The sequence below is a fragment of the Athalia rosae genome, chromosome 4, assembly GCF_917208135.1.
Source record: "Athalia rosae chromosome 4, iyAthRosa1.1, whole genome shotgun sequence".
In the NCBI taxonomy this organism is placed as follows: domain Eukaryota; kingdom Metazoa; phylum Arthropoda; class Insecta; order Hymenoptera; family Athaliidae; genus Athalia; species Athalia rosae.
In genome coordinates, this window is record NC_064029.1 from 6,987,754 (window position 1) to 7,014,496 (window position 26,743).

The 26,743-nt window shown below is 38.8% G+C and overlaps 1 protein-coding gene and 1 long non-coding RNA gene across 3 annotated transcripts in view; one reads left to right on the forward strand and one right to left on the reverse strand.

Annotated features, from left to right (window-relative positions):
- LOC105692724 (protein pinocchio) overlaps positions 1 to 26,743 on the forward strand; it is a 56,866-nt gene that overhangs the window by 27,512 nt on the left and 2,611 nt on the right. For both annotated transcript variants that reach the window (XM_012412117.3, XM_012412118.3), the window contains exons 3-5: positions 22,729 to 22,792; positions 24,910 to 25,041; positions 26,329 to 26,458. In XM_012412117.3, the coding sequence (XP_012267540.1) occupies positions 22,729 to 22,792; positions 24,910 to 25,041; positions 26,329 to 26,458 (326 nt within the window). The remainder of the gene's footprint in view (positions 1 to 22,728; positions 22,793 to 24,909; positions 25,042 to 26,328; positions 26,459 to 26,743) is intronic.
- Positions 19,471 to 20,037, reverse strand: LOC125500704. Its single transcript, XR_007278146.1, has 2 exons — positions 19,908 to 20,037; positions 19,471 to 19,813 (listed from the first exon to the last, which is right to left on the reverse strand). It is a non-coding gene; the product is annotated as an uncharacterized LOC125500704 (long non-coding RNA).

Here is a 26,743-nt window from a genome sequence, read left to right on the forward strand (position 1 = left end):
GGTATGTAGTATATCGCTGAGAACGAGGAAAATGTTCTCAAGAGATTGTTGCTTCTCAGAAGAAAATTGTCTTCAACCTTCAACCGATTCTGTTGCGACTCTCTTTCCTTACTTTCGAAAGAAATAAAATAAGAAAAAATGAAATATCAGATAGAACAATATGCGTAGTATTTCCGACGTTGTTACCCAATACGTACCTGACTAGAAGGCAGGTGAAACTTATATCATATCGTATTATCATGATCGTGATCTTCAATTTCTGCCGAATATAAGATGAAATTCGAGAGTTTTTCTTTTTCTTTCGACGCAAAAAATGCTTCACTATACGTTACAGAAATATAAAATATCGTACGGCGCATTTCGCATGAATTTAATCAGGTTTTTTGAACCTCGCCGTTCGTAATGTCGTAACGAAATAAAAGAAAAAAATTGTACCGGCCGTGATCCGATCGGATAATTATAAATGTTTCAGGTACGGAGAAAAACTTGAGGAAAATCTTTTCGTGGTTGAGCGGTTGATCCTTTTTTTTTCTTATTTTATAAAAAAAAAATATCAGAATCTGGCACACAGAATTAATTTCTTTCGGAGTTATCTCCACCTCGTTGAATATTAAAAAGTGTATTTTTAAACACTCTTCAAGATTTGAGATTATTTTATAAGAAAATGAAAACTAAAAATTCGGTATTTTCGAAGTCCTGCCCAATAAAACGATTTATAAAAAAATGAAACGCAGAATCGTAACTTCGATGCCATAAATAATACAAGACTCGTAGTTCACTTCGCATGAACTCGAAGGTTTTCAATCAGCGAATCGCGGCCGTCTGCGTGTCTGATTTGGATAAATAATTATTTATTGTTTCTAATCTAAAATTAGAACACCTTCGATTCTCGCTCTTTCAATGAAAGGAACCTTTGATCGGAAAGAAAAAAAAACATTGTACACCAGGTACGCTTTCAATGCGGAAATTGAACAAACTGCCCGGAGGAAGATGAAGAAGACATTTGTCATTCTCAGTTTCGGTTCAGGTTTCAGTTTTTCGTCGTGAATATATTGACGTAAAAATTGCGTTTATGTTGCCCAGGGGTATAATTAACGAGAGGTTTTTGGGGTGGCGCGTAGAACATTTAGAATAAGAAGCCTACCACGTTTATTTTTAACCCAACCTTGGTGTTACAATTATAGAAAGAACAATTGTTGAACTTTTCAGTAAGGATTGAGAGATAAAGAAAGAGCAAAAAAAGAAAGAGAAGAAAAGAAGAAGCTGCAATCAGGATTATAATTGAATATTCTATCGTATACAGCTGCGATAAAACGATCGCATAATTTGAGGAAGAGAAAAAGTCATCAACGCTGCAGAAACTTCCTTGCGAAAAAATCCTTACATTTGCATCATAATCCGTCACGTGCAACTGTTAAATGATAAACCATTTTCAAATTTGCAATGTACATTCGATACACTCTTGACAAATTTTAACATTAATTTATTTGCGATTAAATTACCCGGGCGTAATGATTTTTCGTAAATAAAATTCTCGCATGATTGAACTGAAATGTGAACTGTGACATTCGTTAGTCGCCGTGCAACAAGAAAAGCACACTTTGTAGATAAATTATATGTATACGAGCAAATCACGCGGTCGTACGATGAGCGGACGATCGACGACGAAAAATTTCACGTACCATCTAGTTATCGCCGTGATTATTATTATTTTATTATTGTAAGCTCATTTCGCTAACACTCGTTGATTTTTAAGCAGACTTCCTGACCCCCCTGTGCTAAATATTGTAATTATACGTTATCAAAATTTCTTCTTCTTTTTCTTTTCGTAGTTTTTTACCGGATATCGCCCGGACCTCCACCGTCCGTGACATACTTAGACGATGTGTTACACATATTTGAGTAATTGTAAATTGTTGGTAGTGTATGATCGTGTTTTTGAGAAATTTTTGTTTCTCTTCGTAAAAATAATAATTGCTATTCCGCGGTCCGGTAAAGTTCCGTTGATGGAATAATTGTGGTCAGATGCGCGAATGTCGTCGTTCGCGTTGGAGATGTATCATTTGATTCAACTTATCGATAAATTTTCGCTCTTGGTAAATTCCCTGTTTTTCAAATACGTCGCGGTCGGTTCGAACTTACGCGAGCAATAAAAATTGCTTGACGTCCGATTTTATTGTTATGATAATCGTTTTTTTGACAGATAGTACAACTGCGGGAGGAATATGATAAAGTTCGAGCGAAATTATGTCAATTTTTTATTCAATATTCCGTCAAACTTAATTAACCTTCAGAGTTGAAAGATTCTCACGTTATCCGTAGACGTCGTATACCAGCATATGTAATTACAGGTTAATTCGACGTAAGACTGACCTCGACTATCTTTTTTTATTCGACGTTTACTCAGGTGACAAGTAGTATTAGCACTATGATAAATTTTTTTCATCATGTGCTGAGAATCATTTTGAGATAAGTTTCACGATCGAATATCTTTTTTTTTCTTTTGCTAAGACTGCTTCAACTTAGGATAATTAAAGAAGAAAAAAAAAAAAGATAGCGTCTTTCCGCATCGCATATTTGAATGAGAAAATGGTCCTGCAGAATTCGTAACGACACACGTGCTAAAATCACGTGAATACGCCTATTCTCTTATTCTGAAAAAAAAAGTATTCCATTATTTTCAAAGCTTTTTAAGAAACACTAATTAGACAGAGTGGCTTGGATATTTATAATTGTAAATTTTCATGGTCGAGTTGACGTGGAATGCCCCATATAGATAATATATGTATATTGCACGAAACTCATCAACCGTCGTAATTACATGGGTATACACGTACGAGTTTCTGCAACGAAGATTATTATTGCGGTAGATTAACAAGCGCGTAATACGAACGGTATAAGGTTCGTACCTGTGTGCGTCGAGGTGTTCGAACGTCGAGGTTAATTAGAGAAATCAATCTCAGAATTTAATCATCGTCTCATCGATCAAAATGTAAACGTGATATAATCAAGACTGGACGGATTCTTATTAATTTACCTCCTCTCTGCACCGGCGCGAAATTTTCACCATAAGTTGCACGTTCGTTTTGCATATTCATCGCAGGTATTAAGGGGGCCGTCCGAATTCGATGCTTCGAAAATTAAGTGGAATAGAAAAACGATTTTTGAGGCAAAGTGTTCCTCGCTTTATTCGACGACGTTTAGCTTTTCGAATGGGATCCATTTCGCGAAAATTCTCGTTATTGTTATCGGGACACCCTGTACGTGGCGAGAGACGACCGTTGTCCTGTTTTATTTTCTCGTATAATTATGCTAATACTATAGCCTGCGGACACGGGTAATCCCGATTTCCTCGCTTTTCGACCATTCTTAGAAACCTGCACTCCCGATTCGATCGGTGTCCAGGTACATAACTATAACAAGCACTACCGAGAATACGATTGTCCTTATTATTTAAAACTTTAATGACAAAAGGAACTTGTATTGAATACGCGGCCTCCCGCTGGCCAGGAAATAACGATTGAATTAATTAGAATTCAAACCTCTTACCGCGTAGGCTTAGATTTGCCTATTAAGTACATGCACACGTACACGAACTACAAACTTGACTTCTTAGCATAGGTAAACTATCATCGCTATTTTAAATAGGTATACCTGGGTATATACACAGATATGTACAAGATATTGTATATTTTTCACTATAGATTCAGCGCTCGGTTTCATATTCTTAAAATTGTTGTTCAGAGGAGAAAGACTTATTACCGTACGTTCATTTTTCTATGAATTCGTAGATGTGTCCGAAACGATTACCGAGTACCAATATTTATATGTATTTATAAATCAAACATATCTCAGGTTCCATTTGTCGGTCTGACGTTGGTTTAATATATCCTAGAAATTATCTGTTATTCATGATTCATTATGTACCTCAAGTATAATGTACTTTATTTACTATATTACATTATTCTAGTTTCGCGGAACTGCCAATAAGCATGCCACGTCCAAACGATTATCAACGAACAATTCAATATGCAAATTACGATTTTAGAAAAACAAAAAAAAAGGAATAAATTCTTCAAATAAGCATGCTGGATTACGTCTCCGTACTAATGCCATAGTTTCACATTTTATGGGTGAAATAATTTTCGCACCGTAAATTCCCTGGAAAAAATTGTTTCTGTTAAACGCTTTTACCTAGTGGGTATTACAATATTAATGTACCTACATTACTCGATGTACTCGGTGGTAAACTTAATCTCTCATACCCCAGACGTTCATTTATTTAAAAAGCAATTAACGTGGATAAGCGACCCTGGGTTCAGGGCTATCTAGATAAGCCCGGTTTTTCTATTGTGCAGTAAATGAAAATTGTGGAAAACTGGGCAACAAAAAAAGTATATAATATTCATTATACAGGCCCCTCTTAACGTAGATAGGGAACCTCCACAAATTAATTAACTTTCTTATAATATCCGATCGATCGCGTTTCCGAATTTTCCTCAAACCGCATGCATAAAAATTTGCACATAATTTAATTTTTCTTCGCGAGCCGGGTCGTTAAATTAACATCAATTTCGTTCAGAGATATACCACTACTGTAGTAATACGTATATCAACCCAGCTACATCCGTTTGAAGTGATTGTAAACAGGAAAGTTTTGAGAAATCATTTTTTTATTTCATTCGATTGGTTATTTATTTATTTTTTCATTTCTCGGCTAGCCTGTAATTGGGTAACGGTGCATCGCAAACCGACTAGCATTCTGCGGTTTTTTTTTAAATCATATTCACTAGGATATGACTTTTGTCTCACGGGTTGGATGATCGATAATGAAATGTCCTAATCACTCTTTAATTATAGTTGGCAAGAGCGCGATAATGTTGTGTAATATATTCCAGCTCATAGTTTACAGCGTGAATATAGACGGAATTGAGAAAAAAAGGAAGAAGCGACGATATTCCGATGTATAATTTTCCTATGGATGTTCAAAAGTCTCGTCAGAAATGGCGCTTGAATTGGTGATATCAATTAGCGAGTGACAAAGACGCTCGTCATCGAACTGCCCGGATCAAACTGGAATCATTTAATTCTCGAGGCACGCGGTATGAAAACGGGCGGCGGTCATAAAATGTGCCCGTAATCCCGCCATCCCGACGGCACAAGCGCGACGATTTCTGTTCTTATCTTTTTTTTTTTCCCCACTTTTGTAAGCACAACCAATCGCACGGAAATTTCATTCGCCCCTAACCCGTAATAAAATTATTCCGCGAAAAATTACACGCGGAATAACGATGATCGCTGATTAAATTACAGACTATTTCACAATATATTTATTGTGTAATCTTGATGGTGAAAAAAAAGGAATAAGAGCGCCGAAAGGAAGGGAAAAAAATGTCTGCATGCTGATCGGGAGACGCTTGACGAGCCATTCAAATTTATCGTATACATTTTTGACGAGGGAGAGAAGAAAAAAGTAATTGAAAAATAGAATCGAATCTTCGTATAGCTCATTCGTATCTATAAATAGAAAGATAGATGAGATTTCTGTATTTTTTTTCATCCTTAACAAAATTAGGAATCAATTATTATGCTCTTCGGAATTATACAGTTGGCACGAAAAAAAGGAGCAACAAAGTTTGACGACTTGTTAAAATGAGCAAACGAAATTATCTGGTCGCTCAGGTACACCTAGCCGTACGTATATTCTGAAAAGTTCAACATTCATGTCATCGTTCTAATTGCGTCTGTTTGAGTATGAGGAATGGCGGCCTGTGCAACGAATTGATTAACGCCAAAAACCAAAGCCTCGTTTTTCCCACCCCCTGGAGCGAGGGTGTCGCCATTTTGAACGCCAGATGGAAGTAGAAACTCCTGAGCACGTTGTGCGTGTTCAGATACCTATGATTTAAAAAACAAACATTCGAACGACAGCTGATCACAGCACACGCGGGTGCAATAATACCAATAACAATCACAACGCGACCATCTCAAGTGTCAATTTTGAATCATCGCGTAGGAATTTGTACGCAATTAACGGTGCCCCCCGATCGCAATCACTTATAATTAGCGCTTGTCAATGGAGAATAGTTTGCGAACTTACCGGAAGAATAGCCGTCGAGGAAAGATAACAAAAAAAGAGAAGAAAGAAAAATTTATTCTTAAAAAAAACGTTCATCCTCTCGAAGTCACGAGACTCGCATCAATTGCCTTCTCATGTGACTCCTGTACGTCTACGCGGTTCGCATTAGAAATTTACAAAATTTATGGACATTTAATTGTACCGCATAAATATTACACTTTTATAATTCTTCGTGGACAAGTTTTTTTTTTTTCTTTTTTTCCTCTTCTTCTCTTTATTCCGCTTTTTCTCATACAGACACACCAGACATTCGGCGCGATTTACACCCACGCCGTTTTATAGTTATATACCGTGAGTATTTATGTTGGACTTACTTTTTGTTTGTCACATTCTTACCTATAAATCGTTGGCAACGTACCTCGTGCTCGGCGCTGTAACATCGTCACAGATATCAGCAGCTGGTGTACTCCTTGTCACGTGTAAATCGTGCAAAGTGGTTTTCGAAAGAGCGAAAAAAAGAGAGGGAATTTATTTTTTCCTCCTTTTTGTTTCGAGATTATATGCTTTATTGGCTAGGTGACTGGGTTTGTATGACTGCTCCAATTACATCAAAAAGAGAATAAGACTAGCTAGCCAAATAGCGGGAGCTTCGTATCTCTCATTTTTTTTTTTTTTTTTCTTATTTAATGACGAATCGAGATAAGAACCACATGACTCGTGCACAGATATGATATCGGATCATTAATTTTTTTTTTCTTCTCACAAAGTTTTTCTCGATGATCAATGAACGTGGGCACGATTATCCTCGCTGATTACGGCCGTCGAATTTCGAATAGCAAAGAAATTGCGAATTATCGTGGGATAAAAATTATTGAAGATTTACAATAATTGCGCAGCTTGTATACGTACGATGCTCGTCGATCTGTATATATGTATATGCAACGATTATTATACGGAGGGGCAAAGTTTCGGATTGAAAGTAATCGCGGACGCAGTGGAACGAAGAAACGTTCAGCTGATTCGTGCCTGGTACTGAAATGTGCAGCTGATTGCAGCTCATCGCGAGAACACGCGAACTTCTATCTCCAATTTTCCTGCGTCCTTGCTGCTGCTGCTGCTGCTGCTGCCGCTGCACTTCTGCTCCGTGTGCTTCGATATCACATAATTGAGTCAATTAAATGATACGCTGTAATACACCTAATCGAATTTCGTTATACGACTTCAGAGATTAATCTTCAAAACGAACACGTACGGACACACACGTGATACCGGATATTGTATGTTCAGGTGTACGTCAGACCGAACTCTGCTTTGAGCAGAAACGTCCTAACCAACCAAAAAAAATTAATTTTTCTAACAGACTAGCGTGAGAAAATTTGGTATTCCTTCGGCGATCCACAAAACTGAGCAAGGGAGGAAAAATATAAAAAGCAGAAAAAAGTTAACGCCTGAAATTTTTTTTTATACGCACAGTGATTAATATCAAACATATATACACAATAATATGTAATTATTCTGACTCAATTTAATCTACATATGATGATTGTATGCACCGATGAGGTGGGCGTCGTCGCGACTTTCGACGCATCGTCATCGCGTCTGCAAAATTAACTCGTATCAATCTCTTGTACATTTGAAGAAGAAAAAAAATATATCCTCTTATGGGGTAGGGGAAGGAGAGAATAATTGACGACCACCTAACAGCATATTCTTGGCGGAACAATCCCGATCTCCGAGGTCACGTGCATGACGATAGATCATTATTTTTCGCGGAAAAACGTGACTGATCACGTTATTTCTTTCTTTTTTTTTAGTATTAGATTATGCGGCACACAGGGTGTATATGTATGTAAAAGAAGCCCCTCGCTATCGCGACGCGTTATACGCGACGATTAAACGAACTCTGGATTATACCAGTTTCAGAGTAGAATTGCTACGCTTCCAGCTTCGAAACAATGTTGGTGAACACGTACGTACGTACGTTACGTACAAATATTCTTGTACAATTATTTCGTGTGTAGTATATCATAGTCGGTTGAAACGTTTGCTGAATAATTGTGATATCGTAGAGAGGATGAAAAAGCGCAATTCACGCTCCGTGACATACGGCGCCGGCGATCAATTGGCTTCACATGTAAACGGTGTGAATTACCTAATCAAATCAAATTAAACTGAGGAGGAAAAAAAGGAACTGAACAATGTTGGAATAACTAGGGGGGCGTTTAATGTAGAAAAATGACGGACGTACGTTATACGTCTTGTACTTAACAAATTCGGTGTTCTTTGAACGCGTTAAACTTTTCGTTTCGAGTAAATTTTTATACCACTTCGCTGACGTGTGACGAACATAAGTCCGTTACACGATATCATGGTAAATTTAGAATCCCTCTAACGTCCTGGCGAGAAAAAAAAAAACCTCTCATTTTATGATCCCTAGATATATCGTGTTCGCAAAGTTTGTTAAAAACGGTTGAAAATACTGAGGAATTACAGCTGTTAACGCTAGCTTATATTTTACGACACAGGCGTCAATGGCTGCCTGACAATATCAATGGCAAATGCAAATTTACAACCGACACTCAACACCTGTTTTAGTCATAAGCGAGAGCACAACGATCTCATTTTACTTTTGCACTTCGACGCTGATCCGGTGAGATGTAATATCAATAACAAGTTGTTTTCTGACCGGAGAAAATGCTCCACACCCAACAGATTTGAAAAATGTTCGGCATTCTATCTCAATTTGTTTCGTGGCCGACGCGAATAAATGAAATTATAATCAGAGCGCAGGACTTTGTGATGGAAATTATTAGCATATGGGGCATTCATTTTCAGGAAAAACCCAAAACCACTTTCCAATATAGTTTTCCTTGTTTTGAATCCTGATTCTTTCCATATTTTCAATTTATATAATTCCACACGGCGCGAGCCTTCACACGAAGCTCGATACTCGTTTTCTTCTCTTTATTACGTGCTCACGCTGCATCTACGTTTTGGAACACGCGACTTTTCGTAAAAGTAAGTGGGTAAGATTGATAATTATGAATGTCGGTTTCGCGGGGTCAAGATCAGAATAATATCCGCGTCTCATGAATCGGATTGAAAGAAATAAAAAAGAAGAATGAATGACACGCACACATTTAACCGCTCTTATCCGGGATGAAAATTCGATTCCAGTTATGACGAGTTGTAATCGGAAGAAATAACATCGTACGACCATTATCATATTCTCAACTGCTTTTAATTAAATTGCGCATCTACTGGCGACGTGGGAGGGAGAAATAACGCGACGAATTAGGATCGTATCGTGTAATTAGTTTGACTTATCATTCTATAGTCATGTGTAGGAGATATCTCGTTAATTTGTGTCACAATTATCTGCATGTGATCAGGTGTGGATTATTGATAAAAAAATATACCTGTAGTTCACGGTGCTGGGTATGCGAGTGTATATATTCTATTTTTACAAAATTGAATAACTATCGCTGTGAATTCTTCTCGTTTTGTTCCTCTGGTTTATTGTTAGTTCTATTTTTAAAAGCGTGAATGTACGTTTATTACTTTGATCCACATGCCACACGTCGACGGTTTAATACATGTATATCTATTACATATACCCCGCATAGCACCTCCTATACGAAATTGCGATGATGATTTAATTCTTTTATAATCTTCGCCATATATAGTAACCTTATTAAGTTAAATAGCTCGTGTAAGAAAATTTTTCATCAACAATTTATTACACCTCGAAAGATACTTATTGTTAGGCATTCCACGCGCCATGATTCATTGTGTGGTCACTTGACTTGATTTATTTTTAGTGATTTTACAATGCTTCATTCGCATGTATCGACGAATTTCCTGAATCTGTTCATATAATTGATCCATCTATAAAATTGGTCGAGTTATCCATAATTTTTCACTTTTTGGAGCAGAAAAATGGAGATATTTCGTAGGGAAAAAATCGTAGCTCAATTTGGACAACGGATTCGTGTTCCTGAGGTCAAATTACGTAAGAAAAGTGCCGTACAATCAATTTTGAAAAATAAAAATTTTTGGCCAAAATTTGAGATTTTCCCAAGGGGTACCCCTTACGATTTTTTCAAATTTTGGTCAAAAATTTTTATTTTTCAAAATTGATCGTATGGCACTTTTCTTATGTATTTTGACCTCAGGAACACGAATCCGTTGTCCAAATTGAGCTACGATTTTTTCCCTTCGAGATATCCTCAAATTTGTACCAAAAAATGCGAAAAAATGAGGATAACTCGGTCATTCTTGAAGATAAATCAATTTTTCTTTCGGATTCGGATTTCTGATCTCAAATTACATTAAGATAGACTGAAAAATCAATTTTTCATTTTTGACCCCAAAAAGCTGAAAATTGGCGATAACTCGGTCCATTTTAGAGATAGATCAATTTTTCTTTCAGATTCGGATTCCTGAGGTCAAAATACGTAAGAAAAGTATATTAAATCCAACTGAACCAATGATTTAATTTTTGCTGAAAAATCGAATTTTTTTTTGGTTATTCAAGAGTAATCTAACATGTAATCAGCTCAGCAATCCAAATCTGAAACCCAAAATCATCTACTCATGCAATCGATCGAGTAATCGTCAATTATTCGCTGTTGGGAGCAGAAAAATTAGGACACATCAATTGGTTTTAGTCGTAGACCCACTTTGATTCGTCGCAATCCATGCATGGGTCGAAATATTCGAATTTCTCAATTCACCAGCGAACTTGAGCTTTGCTGGAGTCAGCGTAGCCAGCAGCGTAGCGCTTTGTTGTGAGTCGTCACCTTCAGGGCTGAGCAGAGGTGACGTCCCACAACAAACCGCGCGCCCGTGGCTACCTGACTCCAGCTAAGCTCGGGTTCGCTGGTGAATTGAGAAACTCGAATATTTCGACCCATGCATGGATTGCCAAAAAATGCGAAAAAATAGGGATAACTCGGTCATTCTTGGAGATAGATCAATTTTTCTTTCGGATTCGGATTTCTGAGATCAAAATACGTAAGAAAAGCATATTAAACCCAATTAAAAAAATGATTCATTTTTTATGATTAAAATTGATCGAGTTATCGCCAAATTTTCGCCTTTTGGAACAGAAAAATTGAGATGTCTCGATGGGAAAAAAATTGTAGCTCAATTAGAAAAGTGCCCTCCGATCGATTTTAAAAATACTTAATTTTTGGCCCAAAATTTGAAAAAATTCAAAGGGATACCCCTTGGAGTTCTCTCGATTTTGGGGTCGAAAATGAACATTTTTTTAAATCGAGTCTCTTACGGTATTCATATGTATTTTGAGCTCAGGTATCCAAATCTGTAAGTCAAATTGATTTCCTTCCAAAATTCAACGAGTACAGAGCACCTTCTTTCCGGACAAGATGAAATCCGTCCGAGTACCTCGTATGTTAAAAATGTTATTCAGTCTTCACTCATCGTCTCGTACATGTGCTCCTCGTGTTCTATCGACAATATTGAAAAGCAAGCAACAGACTGTATATTGCTTAGATAACCAACTTTTCACAGCAACACCAGCTGCAGGGTATTGGCAGCTAATAATCGTTTTTGTACACAACATATGAAATTCTGCATGTCGTCTCAACGGACATACCTCCACGGTGATCCGCGCGGTTGCTGCACCGTGAAATTATCTCGACGGTACACGTCTGTCTATCTGAATAATCGTTATTATACGACCATGAAGACTCGTAGCTCAAGAATGTAATATCGTTCAGATTAGGATACGCATATAACCATAATTCTACCTATCAATCTCCGACAAAACAAGAACGACACTCTTGTACATAATATATTACGAAATGCAAAATATTTGCCTCCTTTCCTCGACCGTGACGCAGGCGTGGCGCCTTCAACTTTCAGGGACGTCGTTGCCATGGTCTCCTTCTCCATTTCGTTTCTTAATTTTCTTCTTCGTTTTTTTTTTTTCATCTCGATTTCTTCGAGATTATGATCTGAAAGTACATCTCGATACTTTTGCTCCTCGGGCGAAACGTATGCTGCAATTGATTCCTGGAAACAAGAATCACGGTATTCATTTTCATCGATGAAAGAATTTTTAATTTCGATTTCGAGAGTCGATGAAAAAAAAGTGAAGAATTTACGATTCCTTTCTTTTTCGCGTCTATTTTTGCACGTACCATTATCGCGGCTTCATATCGCTTATCATAATCGCGCGTACCACTTCCGAAAAGCAATTTATATTCGCATACATATATTATCATCATTATCGACCAAGTTTAATGACTTTTTCGTTTCCTCTATTTTTTCGATAAAATTAAAGCAAACCCATAGTGATTCGAATAATTGCTGGTAAATTTTATCCCGCAGATTACGGGGGACGTTTCATTACAGGGTACATATTGGTAAAAGCGGTGATTATTTATAATAAACATTCATTTGACGATTACACATTTTGTAATGAAATCGTAATGATTTTAATTGAATTTACAATCCCACAGTTTGAGCAATAGAACTCTCTCGATTCGTTACCTTTTCTTCGAGTTGCATTATTCTTTGGAAAGTTGAACCCGGAAACTCTGAAATTACAATCCTACATATTCCAGCGTAATTATGAAAGCTCTCGAAATCACTCGAGAATTTTCATTTCGAACGGATGGCTGTCCTCTCGTTACGCGAACTTTTAAAACGCTCGATTTATAATGTCATCCGTATCCCGCGCCATCGTTATCTCGGTTATACGTGTAATTACAAGTATTTTTAAATCTCTGAAACATTCGCGACGCGAATCGGTCGAAAGAACGTAAACGATCATTACCGACTCGTTAATTTTTTCACTTCATATATTCGCCCACACAATTTTACAGCGAATCGTTTTTCGTTACACGTGGAATTTATTCGCGGTGCAGAGCGACGACGCGTTTCCGCGTCGCGTCTTCATTTTGTCGATGGAACGGGTGATTTGAGTGGATAAAAGAAAAACAAGCAATACCGAGGCAAAAATATACAAGACTCCCTCTACTCGTAAGAAAATGACACGTGCAGTGCAGTCTATAATCTATTCATACCGGATATACCTAGGGTACCGGCTGCGAGGGATGGAGTAATAGCAGGGCGTTTTTTTCGTACCGTTTTCCGTTTTTTTCTTTTTCTGCTTTTCACCTTTTTTTCCTCCATTATCTCAACGGAATTCTAATAACACTTCCCTTGACATTCCGACCCCACTCGCTCCGAGGAGGTTCGTGGGAATATCCAAACAAGGGAGAAAATCGTCGACTCATGGGGTAACCTTTTCCACTGTATGTTTTCAACCTTGATAGCTAACACGGAAAATCACTGCCCCAAAAAATATAACCGCACCTACACACATCCGCGGTGCTTTATATGCGTGTGAGGTATATAAAAAAATTTGCGTCGTTTATTATAACGCCATCAAAATATTTCCACACGTTTCCATGGAATTATGATAAAACCGAAAAAAAATATATCGAGGAGCGCGACGACGACGGACGCGGAGAATACCTGATAAAGAACCAGCTACGGATCGATACCGGTATTGATTCTCTCCTCAAGCTGGACTAACTACGTCGAAACGAGATATTCAAGCGTGCGTTGAATGTGTTTTATTGCAAATTAAATCGAATCGGGCTCAACAGCTGAAGAGCGAAGCCTGTTCCGAAATCTAGTTTATCACGCGGACTTCCGTGATCTGGAATCTTGTGATGAACGTTCGACGTGACGATTACGCGATCGTACAGACCGCGGCATGTGATCCAGATTTTTATTCACGCGACACGGATTACAGTGAAATATTACACGTGTGTCATCGAACGGGAAATGAAGTTTTCCACAGATCATCGTACACGTTTATAGGATAATGGGCACCTAATTTCAAATTTAAATTATGAATGGATAAATGAAAAAAAAAAAAAAAAAAAAATGCACTCGGCTGATTTCCGCTCAACGAAATTCCGTCGATGAATAATTCATCGGTGAACAAAAAATTCCTCGTCGATGCGTACGATGTATGGTAAATCAATTTTGGTGCGCGATCGTTAGAACGAAGAAGTGTAACGCGGAGCGTTGATTGATCGATAGTCACACGATTTATTTTCGGTTGAAAATCAATAATATTGGAATAATTAGCCCAGAGTTAATTGACGAAACACTGCAAGGGACTGCGATAACACCGCGTCAATTACCGGTGTAATTACGGAGAGAAAAAATGGTTAAAAAGCGATGAATCGAGCTCAAAACACTGCGTGATATCGACGTACGTAATTCCTGGTATTCGACCACCGCACGAAATGGCCAGACGAAATGCGAAATTAATTTGCCCGGTTGACCCCAACGGTTTCAACGTAAATTCGACCGAAGAACAAAATATTTTTTCGATCCTTATTTTCGATGGAAAATAATTGTAGTCTACGCGGCCGTATTTCTCGCGTGAAAAATTATGAGCTCGCGATACAGACCGCTTCTCCAGTTATTCGCCTATGTACCTCATTCCTGAGCAGAAAATTTTCACAAATTTTGAATCATCTAAATTTGAACGCGATGTGTCATCGGTTATATCAAACGTGAAACACTCCTTGATATAGGTGACTCTGAATAAGTGAGTTGTAAGAGAGATACAATTGCCTTGTAACGCGTTCACGTGACGATATGATTGTTTAATGTTTTCCGGCAACGAAATTCCAAAGCTTCAAACGAACTAGCAACAATGAACAGGATGGCGTTCGTATTCGTTCGACACTTTATGTGTATCGCGTTGTGAAATGTAGAGTATTCCGAGCGATGCAGGCTGGGAATTCGGTGAATGGAATTCACGGGCGATCGGCTATTATCTCTTATCCGGATCGCGCCGATGCCAATCAATCCGATAACCGATGCTCTCACAGGGATCGTATCGATAACTCGCGGCGCGTATGACGAACCGTTTCGAAATTCTTCAATCAAGCGTCTTAATTCGATTTTTCAAGCTCACCTCACCGCGCCTGAGTATCCGCTGATCGAAATTTTTTTCCAAAATACCGGTACACATGTTATTCCGAATTCTCGAAGAGGGGATATTTTCAACGTCTGTCATTCAATAAACTAATCGTGTTTTTTCACTCAAACAACAAGGATCACTCGCAGCTCAACCGCATTACAAGCGTATGAATATTGATGCATTCGACGCCTTCTTTGTCGTGATTGTTGAATGAACAGAAAAAAAAAAGGAATCAGAGTATTTGCAGTAATAAATACAATTGGATATAAAAAAGAAAAAAAATCTTGTTTCCATCGAGCCTTTTTTATTTCTCGAACGGGAAACCGCGGCTCCATTACAGGCAAAGGAGAACTGCAGACGGCTATATAATTTCCCCATGCTGCACGTTACGTGACGTAATTACGCAATCAACGACATGCAGGAGAGCTGATTCATTTTTCTTCATTTTTGTTAATCCCGTGAATCGTCCGGGCAAAACGATAAGGCGATGTTTGTACAGATATGAATTCAAACGTACGTTGGATAAAAATGAAGATACATCCGAAACACGACCGGTTGCTTAGTCATTTGGTTCTCCGAGAAATTAATCATTGTCCTTTTTTTGGGGGCTTGTTTTTGGCTCGATCTTGTACGTCTTTTTCAAATTTCCTGTACACGGCAAATAAATATCAACGGAGGAACGATCGGCTACCTCAACTGCAACTTCGGATGATTTCGACGCAGCAAAGAGACGAATTTTTCGAAAATATGTGCACGTGAAACACACGTATACGTCGTACGCAAAAAAATTGAAAAAAAAAATTGCAAAACGAAGTACGTTTCGAAGCTTCCTTCGGGTTTATCTGTTCGGAAACCGTTCATCGGGAGTTCCCTATCACTTGATCAAGACGCCATCTATGCTCGCGGTTATTTAAGTGCCGCGCCTATCGTCGGAGCGCCAGTCCAGCTCGAAGTTCCGTTGCGTTAGCATCGAATTTTTGTTCAAAGCTGATCAAATTTGAAAACCAATAACAGACGTTCAGTCGCTCTTGTCATACAGAGTAAAAAATTTACTTACGCAGTAAACGCACATTGAAGAGGGATTTAAAAATCCGCTCCCGCAAATTGTTTGAAACGTTCAGACCCAGTGTTTGCCGAAAGTGCGTTTATTTTCTGTTGTGCCCTTGAGGATTACTTCCATGTAAGTAATTACCGATGGTTTTTCCTCTTGTGGAATGGCACACACCATGTCATGCTCATATCTCATGTGATAATGCCCATTTATTTTCCCCACAGTTCCCATTTTCATTTTTTTATCCCCCCCCTCGTTAGAACGAAGAACGATCCTGCGCCTCCTTCCTCAAATCGAAAACCAGGTCGCAGTGTTTTTTTTGGAATTGGAAAATTTTCGACGGTATTCGACGTTCAACGTGGCTATGATAATCCCTCCTCACGTTTTCAAATTCTCAACGGACCGCCGTTGTACACGCTCTGACGTCATAAAATCAATACCGCGTTGTAACGGTGGTGATAAAACACACGGATCTTCCCACCGTCAACGTAGCGTCATTCTCGAATATTGAAAATCGTTTGGAGAAGTGACGTAGGTTTCGGAAAATTATCGTTAGCTACCTTGGAAGTTGCAAATTAGCAGCGCGCTACTTATTGTTAGTCCGAATTATCTGTTAGAAATTTGGAAATTGTTTTATCAAAATTTTTGCTACGCGTCTGGGGCGATAACTTTCGAAATTGTACGCTCTTTTACGTCAGAAATACGCACGTTATTACGACCAGCGTAACTATAAATATAATCGATGAATTGAGAGTGGGGCAGTCGAATAGTATCGGCGAGCGAGTAGCTAGCCGTTCTATCATAACACAAATAATGAGGCCTGCTCGTAACGAGACAGTTCAGAGAAAGATCAATACTCAACCTCATTCCTCGCTATCTGTCGTAAAAAATCGATATTTTATCACAGTACACATCCTCCTCGAAACTAGATCGCAAAGCTCCCAACTTATCCCGAATTTGTTTCGAGCGAAGTAGGCGAAATTTGAAAATTTTTCGAAATTTTCTATCTCCTGCGACGCACAAGATATGCTGACATTCCCGGTTGGAAATTCCCGCTCTCCATTTTTTTCTTACCGACTATAAAAAATCTAGACACCGATGAAAAAACGCCTCTATATCATGTCATCGGTTATCTTTTGTCACTCGAGCTAATTGTAAACTTCAAACTGATAGCGGCGGGTTAATAAAATCTCATTTCTTCTCGCTCCGAATGTCACAACAGGCTTTGCTGTTTCGTTTCATATCTCCAGCATAACGTGATCAAAAGATCTCGACAAACGCCCTTTAACATCCGTCTCACGCGCGATGCGGATGATTCGCGTGTAAAATTTTTGCATATAATAGTTGTATATCATCTAGTCATTTTCACCGTTTCGAGCTTATCTGCAAACTTTGGACGCGTTTTTGCGTCTCTGTTTTTTTTTTTTTGTTTTTTTCGCGAACCTGATCTCAGTTCGGCCTGGACTGCGTTCGCGATACACATACGCTACGAACAAAATTAATTCGGTACGTGTTTAGAAATTTTTTACCCCTCGACCTTTGAATATTGAAAACCTCACCCATTGACGCAATCCAGGTTTTTTTTTCGCTCTTTCTTTTTGTCAGATGTTAAGCGTGTCTGGTTTAAATACCAGCCGACTCGTTCGTCTGTTCAACAAACTTTACCGGTTTATGCAACGGAACTCGATTTTCCTTGTTATTTTAGCGTAGCGTAACTTACTATTTCCAACGACGTAGTTTTCTCCCTCGTATATACACAAAACTAACAGAATTGTAATGGGGTCTTCGCTCTCTCTGTCTCTCTCTCTCTCTCCTCGTCATATAATGCCCGATCAATATCTGGTGCAACGCGTACCTACATATAATCTACGAGCAAAGGAACCGGGTTGTTGACCTGAAAATGCACCGGGTCACCACCCTCCTCCTCTTTCGTCTGCACCAACTTCGTCGTCCGAACGCCAACTGCATCTCAGAACTAGAATTCTCAATCCATGGCTGCTGCTGCTGCTGCTGCTGCTGCTGTTGCTCCTGGGGCCTGCGCCCCCGGGGCTTACGACCCCATTCCGAGGGTAGCTCACAATTGCATCCTGCGTTATATCCAGACTAATACCACCCTGCCACGTCCTCCTTTTTCCCCAGGACCGGGACGGGAGGAACGCCGCTGCAGGCGCCGTTAAAATAGGTCAGATCGTTAGCCCCGCACAGTCTTCTTCTGCATGGCGGAAACTACACTACGGGCTCGCTTATTCGCGGTCTGCCGGATATCGATTTTAGTTTCTTATGGTCGACGACGCCTTTTTTACGGTGGAATAATTCGGACGCTGCACTCGTCGAGATTTAATTTAGGAAAGTTTATTATTCCTTCGGTCGAAAGTTAATCAACGAGAGAAATTTCATTGCCGACTCGAAAAGCTATAAAACTCGTAAGGCGCCTCACCGTTGCCGCGCCAGGTTGATATTTCCCCCGGGCTGAAGTAGAACGGTTTTTGCTTTTCAATTTTCAATTCATTTTACTCCTCCGTGTTTCCGGATTTAGGTACTTCGTACGCAAGTACCTCCCCACACCGTGTTTTGATGATTGAGCACATTCTTTAATTTTACACCACGAGGAACAAAGTGCCCGAAATTATTAACCGAGCGCTTCGGTAATGACCGACGTGAACCGGGTCGTTTAACTCGCGCTTAGTTAAATTTCAATATCACTTACCTGTTAGAAATCTAGATCGTAAAACGACTCCGGACGTTTGCAGCGCCTCGAGTCCTACCTACGTGGGTTTCTTTTACATTATTTTTTTATCTCATTCCCTAAGTGTATTAATTTGAGACTAATCTCTGGTCGCAGACCTTCCGTTCCACATTCGACGATCATCGTATCCTCGAGTTAATTGCAGCTCGGAAGAAGCGCGTCGGTTTTTTTTTTTTTAACTTTTTCATTTCGTAGAGAGAAAAGAAAAAGAAACTGAAGATTACAGTCGACTTAACGGTTTTAAACCAACCATCGTACCATCGACGTTTATCATCGAAAACATGATTTCTGTTCGAAGAGTTGTATATCATTAGTTCGGGTTTTGGCATAGAACCTTGCTCTCGGAATTATGGTGAAATTGGTGACGATGCGGGATTTCTTTTTTTTAGAACTAATGCATCGCGTATACCTCGCTTCTGGATCGTAAAACTGCGTCATTGGTACAAACCGCTACTGATTATACATTTTCCTCGATCCTTGTTCCGATTTTATCGAGGTGAGACGCGCGTTCGGTGTTGCTTAACCAGCATAACCATGTTGAGCAATATACATACATATATACTGTATCGCTACGTGGTTATTTTTAAAGCAACAATCTCGCATAAATATTTATGTTTGTGTGTATGTTTTTATTTATACATAAATATACATGTTAACCCGCATAGGAGGAAACTCTCGAACTTGCACGTTTTCAAATTTCTCCTAACAACCTTGCCTCCTACTCCTGCACCACCAATTCATTCAAAGTTTCCCATTTGCTCACGAACGCTTTCTCGGCGACAACGATAAACAAAATCAATAAAACAAACAAATAATTGAAATGAATCACTGCCTCGAATACGTCATTCATTTTTCCTTCTGTTTTTGTAAGACGAAACTGGCGGCGATTCCGAATCGGTATGTCTGCGCGCCAAAATAGCCCAGATCCTCTCTCGTCACTGATTCGTCGTCATCAACCTGCCGGGCGAATGTATATAAAACGTAGTAGGAAAAAAAAAAAAAAAAAAAAAAAAAAACAGAGGAAAGAAAAAAGTAAAAGAGAATTTACTACCGCGCTTCTAGCTTATACTCCGGTATCGTTTTTGTGTTACGTAAGTTAATGTCACACCCCCGTTTCACATTTGACAGTGTCTAAAAACGTAGTTAGCTTCTCGGTGTGCATGCGCACACGGAGAAGGTCCACGTATATCCCTTGCCACGGGAGCAGCTTGTGACTTTTAGGCTATTTATAAATTATCAGAGTGCAGAACTGACGTCCGCCTATTTCTAATGCAGACTTATAATAGCGGCGAAGCTCTAACAAAAGATTTCGAGGTTGGATTCTCGGGTGATTATGTGAAATCGACTTCGCTATAGTCGCTGATTTTGATGAAAAAAAGCCCCGTCAAATCCTTGGTAGTAAATGAGAACCTTTTTCGAGGGGGGGGGGGGTGGGGCGCATCGGCTTCCGCGATGCAACTTTTAACTGCGTGTGGTGCGTTTCAAAAATAAATGAAACGAGGTTGCTATACTTTTGCCGCTGCCCCACATGTTGACCCACATTTGTATTAAACGAGTCTCCGTACTATCGAGTAAAGTACCTTTCGAGAGAAGGAGAGAGAAAATAATTATTGTCAAAAGAAAGAGCTGAAAGACTTTTGTAGTTGAAATTCTCGCGTCACGTGATATACACCGATAAAGACACCTACGTGTTACCTACGTGTTGGTATGCGTCGGTTGCATTCACTTCGCTCGTGTAATATGAGTTTATTTTACGATATTATATGATGCGATTTTACTTGACGGGGACCCTCCGCCCGACGCGATAAAGAGATCAAAAAATCTGAAATGTTGAGCCGCTATAACTTTCACCTTCGTAATAATTACATGTCATTTTATGTAGAGATTCGATACGAGTACACTCGTGTACGTATCACATGTGTATTTTATTGCATACATACACTAGAGAGTTGAGCAGAGTCTTGGAAAGTTTCTTCAACGATATCTATGATGTAGCTAATATTTTTAAATATATTTCTTCCTTTTTTTTTTTAATAATTTTTTCTGGTAAAAACCCAATACATAGTTAAAAAATTTCAACTAATTTATTTATGCCCAATTATTACTTTTGTTTTCTCTTCGCGCAACTTGGCGCGTGTCAATAATTTATGTAGCCTTAAACCCATTTTTTCTTTTTATTTTTTTTTGTTAATGTTGCATTTGTGGGGGAGAACTTTTCTATATCATTTTATTGTATATATAGCGAGCGAGGTGACGATAAGAAAACTTAACGCGCCTCGTATAATAAGATAAAGTTTCCCCGCGAACACTTCGTACACCGGATATTATACTCGGGTCACTTTTTATACCAAAATGGCGCCATATACTTTGCGCCATTTATAGTCTGCGCATTTGAAATTGACGAGAAGAGATCGTTGAATCGCTTCGTCAGACGTTCGAGTTTTTGAAAAATAGGAGGAAATTTGAAAATTGAAAAATACAAATCCCTGAAGATCGCTAAATATATATCATTGAGCGGATTGCGCAGTTCGCAAACGGCTGCATTTTACGTACAGGATGTATAATGAGAACCGGGCGAAGTAGTTTCACTTCTTGTTTCTAAATTTGCCATACTTTATACCGTCTACCTACCTACGCTATACCGCGATGCATATAGTTCGCCGAAGAGACAGTGCTGACCTATTCAACAGGTTGACCTCGTTTCTAAACACCGGTGCTGCAATTGCACCCCGCGCGCCCACCGTTCGTCGTGCTGCAGACGTTGTAAAAAAGACGAGAATATTGATTGATTTTTTTCTCTCTCTCTCCTTTTTTTTTTCTTCTTCAATCAATTATTATTGCTGTTACCCATTTAATTGTCGGATCGGTACCGTGTGTACGGCGAGCGATAACTGGGCTACGATTCCGCGTACCAATCGATATTAAAGTCGAGTGCACGTACAGGTATAATGGAATAAAAAGAAGAGGATATAAAAAAATGGAGAACGCCCGACACTTTTTTTTTTTGCTTTTTTCTTTTAATCGCGAGGCTATCGAGTTATGTGTGTGAAGAATTTTCAAGAACTCGCGTCGAATGGAAATCAGTTTCAATCGCGAGGTGGAATAAATTTACATCGAAAGAAAAAGGAAAGAGGAAAAAGAAAACCCCTTCTCGATTGGAAGAGAATTTCGTATGCGCCGAAAATTTCGTTTCAAAAGTCGGACATTCCACTTACATGACTCTGGTTTAAATACCCGTTACGCTACTGAATGCGGAGTCCATTTCACCGTTATTTATAAAGTGTCTTATTAATACTCGGGAGTAGACTGTTACGATAATTATAACGATGATTATTAATTCTCATACGAACCTTTACTCGAGACTAAATTAACTCGATCACAACGTGTTTTATAACATACCGTACACACGTGTTCACTATTATACAACGTTTTACCCACACGCATAATAATCCAGTGATAATAATAGTGGAGATTATTATGACGACCGACCGTCTTTACGTCCGACAATTTATTTATCGTATCCAGATTTATCTCATCAATCTCATTTAACGTCCCTCTGGTCGCGCGCTAAAAAAAAAAAATTCATCCACGTCTCGTGTGCTTGGAGCTTTTTTCATCGCCTAAGGAGAAAGCAATTTTCTTCGATTGACAAAGTTGAATGAAAAATGCCAAAATTAGCGAAAAGGAATGACACACGAGATAGGAATTTTACGTCCCCTCCTCAACGTATCCCCCTTCGGCATAAATTTCCTTCTGCTTTTGTCCTCTCGTGGAAAAATACGTATCGATACAGTGATTTGGAGAGACTATTAATGGATCGGAATTTTGGTGAAATTATTTCGACTAATTAGTTGAATTTATTTTTGTTTCAGTACCCAGATCCAAGATGTCTATCACCTCAGTTCAGACTGCCCCAGAAAGTCTTTCTCGCCACGGGTAAGCATCGTTATCTTTGCGTACATACCCTACCCAATTGAGTCGCATAAGATATCGTTGAATTTGAATAACGCACACGGAATTTCGTTCAATTACCACTTGACCCGTTTCACAAAAGATGAAAGGTCTTCCGTATGTGTGGTAATAACCCAACTATAAAACATATACCTATGGGTATACATATAGGTACGGTAAACTCTGTAGTTCGAAGGCAGAGAGCTTTTCCTTTTTTTTTTTCTTCAATGTTAAATGTCACTTCAAAGTCAACGTGGTAAATGGGCTTTCAACTCTTTAGAATTATTATTAGCTCTTTTACAAGATCTGCTTATTACAACAGTGAATGGCATTTGCACATTCGTACATCTGTGCGGACGAAAGGAAAAAAAAAAAAAATTTCGCTGTACACACGAAGTACAATAAGATAATTTATATAATACACACATTGGCACACGCTATCGAATATCATGCACTATATCCGAATGACCTGATCGATTTATTTTAATAACGTGTTCAAATTAATAACAAAGAGAGATGAAAATGATACGAGTTTCCTTTATGCGTCACCCATGGCGTTCAAGTACGCGATGAATAAGACTTCTCTCTTCCATCTTCTCATTGCATATACGCACTTAATAGCTATCGAATGCGGAACGTATTTCTTCTCGGTAAGAGAAAAAAAGAATCCAACAATGGAACAGAAGGTGGCGACATGTCGGCATCCCCCGGTTGTCCGCATGAACGATTTTTATCGCGTACAACGTCGTCGTGTCCCAGGAAAAAGGCGCGTTCGATTCTATTCCGGGGTTCTGCTACGTACCAACGTTATTTCACCGATCGAAAATTTATACATATACACGAATACTTGCACGTTACGTATTACCTGTTTTTATAAATAAAATATAAGCAAGAAAAAGAAGAAAAAACTTGAGAAATATGATTTCAAACTCGCGCGTGAGTCACTTACTTTGCGGTATACATGTATATGCTGTGGAAAGGTTGCATGTGAAACTTTTTCACACTGTGGATGATAAATAAATAAATATATTTGCGAAGTTAATGTGGAATCGCAATATTTATCCGCAGTCAACGATGTTAAATTGTTTGCCTTTTATTTTCCAATTTAAGTAAAGTTTCAACCGTTCTCGTTATACATTTTTCGGTACGGTGAACGCGCGAAGGAAAAAGATTGTTCATCGAAAAACGAAGAACACAAAACAGAATGAAAGATGAGAAAAAAGAATGAACGGGATGTTTCGAACGAGTTTGAAGTCTTAATGACGTATACGCGTATTGACTGAGGTGTTTTATCTTGCGTAACTTTTGAACGGCCTCGTGTGAGGAATTGACGTTTATACACTTCTGATGAATCCAGCTGAACAGAGTCCGAGATAATTCTTTGCCGTGCTCTTAGAATCCGTAGTCCGTCTTTATCTTCCTTTTCTTTTTCTCTCATGCGCACGCGAATGTATACGAACGCACCCGCAACCTACACAGTTTGTGGGGGAGATACGGGTACATGGAATCGTCATCGCGGATGTGGATTCTTTTTCTCCTTTTCAGTAATCATTGGAATACATAACAGTATACGATTTGGACGGTAAAATTATGTACCGAAATTTTTGTAGCCTTTTTTTTTCATCCTAATTTTGCGCATACGAACGTTGCAATTCGTCGAACTTGATGAATTCGCGTACGGTTGATGTGAGAGACGGTGGTAGAAAAATTTTCCAGACGCGGAATTTTTTCTACTTTTTTTTTTTTTCTGTGTTCACGTTACGTACGTACGTGTACCTTATTTTATTATATAAATGATGTATAACTACGCATTCGAGTAACCTTTGCACGCAGATGAAGAGTAATCCCATGTGATGGAGACACGAGATGATCGCGTGCTCTTGACAACTTATTACATACCTGTATGATTAGTATACCTATATTTGCCCAATTTTTGTAACGCGTGACATTTCAACATCGCGTCTACTCAAGAAAAGTAGCGAGGAAAAAAAATTGAGGAAAGGGAAGGAAAAGTAGATCGACAAAAGATAATGAATTAAAACTGAAGTATGTTATACGATGATGAAGGTAATTAATTTTTTTTTATCTTATCATTATTTCAGAAGCAACATTTCGCTGTCCTGTCATAGTTTATGCGGCAGCTTAGACGACGGTCTTCAAGATTCTCATCCGCAATATCAAGACACTATCTTGACCATTGAGGAACTTCGGGCTCAACTCAATTCCTGTTTTACGTAAGTATCGCATTTTCTAAACTCGTTAAAGAGGAAGAAAAAGAGAAAAAAAAAAAAATTAATAACGATAATTATATAACAGACGACAGACGACTCGTGATCATCTCGCGCTACACTTGCTGTATATTTCCACGTTCTAAATTGATACGGTAAATTTCACACAAAAAATTCTTCATCCTGGCTCGATGAGGTCATCGTGTAATATACGTTGTGTCAAATTTTTCACCGCGAAAAATTGAAACGAGCCCAGACACAAAGCGACTCGCACTTTACGAAGTTATGCTCGTTCTACCTTCTAACATTTCTATGACGGTGTGGAATTCGAAAGACCATAAATCAATATACGTATTCGGATAGTATGTGATCCTCATTATAAGTCAGACAATCTTTTATAACGGGACGCGTTTCTTGAATAAAGATGAAAATTTGATTCGCGATGCAAGGCGTTTTTGATTTATCGAAGATCTCCATCTCATTCTGTACAGCTGAAAAGTAATTTCACGTTTTTTAATTTACTTGTACAATAGTAACAGTAAATCGTATATCTTTTTTCCACGTTGCTTTTTCTTTATTACGTTCTATACGACTGTGCCTCGTGTCGAGTAACGGAATTTCGTAGCGGTCGTTGGAATTTGCGCGTGCGAGATCGCGGCTCTACCTATCTGAAAACTGTTTGGATTCAATTGATTCAACGTGAGGTTCGCGATCGACGAGGTAGAAAAGTGGCACTTTTAGAGTCATACCGTAATTTGTTGTACGTACGTACGTATACGTAGTCACATGGGTCAACGACGATGCAAGGAACAGCATCGATGCGAACCATCGAATTACACAACAAGACTGACAATAGAATCCGGTCCGATCCAGACAAACGTAATTGAAAGAATTGCAACAGCTGAAACTACGTATTATACGGATATATTTGTACGACTACGTTGAACTGTAAAAAAATTTGAAATTGCGCAGCGATATGACGTGTGCGGTTCAAGAAATCGGTACTACGCCTCAACATCCTTAGAGCTTTGTTCCCTCTTTTTTTCTCCATTATTATTACGCTCATTCAAAGACCTCGGGCCAAAACAGTGTAATGACGTACGTTCGGCAATCGAATTGATTTTCTATTGGCTTGGTTGTGATTTGAAAGAAAAAAAAACTGTTTCCGTTCCTCCCCACCTCGGAGAGTCTGCAATTAAAACGAATGCTCGTATAGAGCCGATGATGATCGCGGTTGATGATTATTATAAATTCACACCTATCTAATAGCCGTCGTTATTTTCTCCATTGCAGATGCGGTGTTTCATGGAGCGCCCAACACGTTTCTCTCGATTGCAGTGAATGCGGTGGTTATTCGTTGGAGCGTCCATGCCCATTATGCGATGGACGTTGCCACGCCGTTTGGAAACGCGACCTCACAATGGTAATTGAAATTTAATACTTATTCAATTCACTTGTGCACTTGAAAAGAAAAGGAATAAGAAAAATTGAAAGACATGATGATGAATAAATAACATTTAACGTACTTGACCTACTCTATGAGTATTTAGAAATTATTTCACCAGAAAGTGTACAATATATTGAATAAATTATACGCATGTACGTGTTTTATGTATATCGTTCCACGTTAAAACATATAATCATACCGTATATATTTTCAAAGCAAATCGCCATATAGTTGCGCGTCCGCCACGCGCGCGGGCGTTTC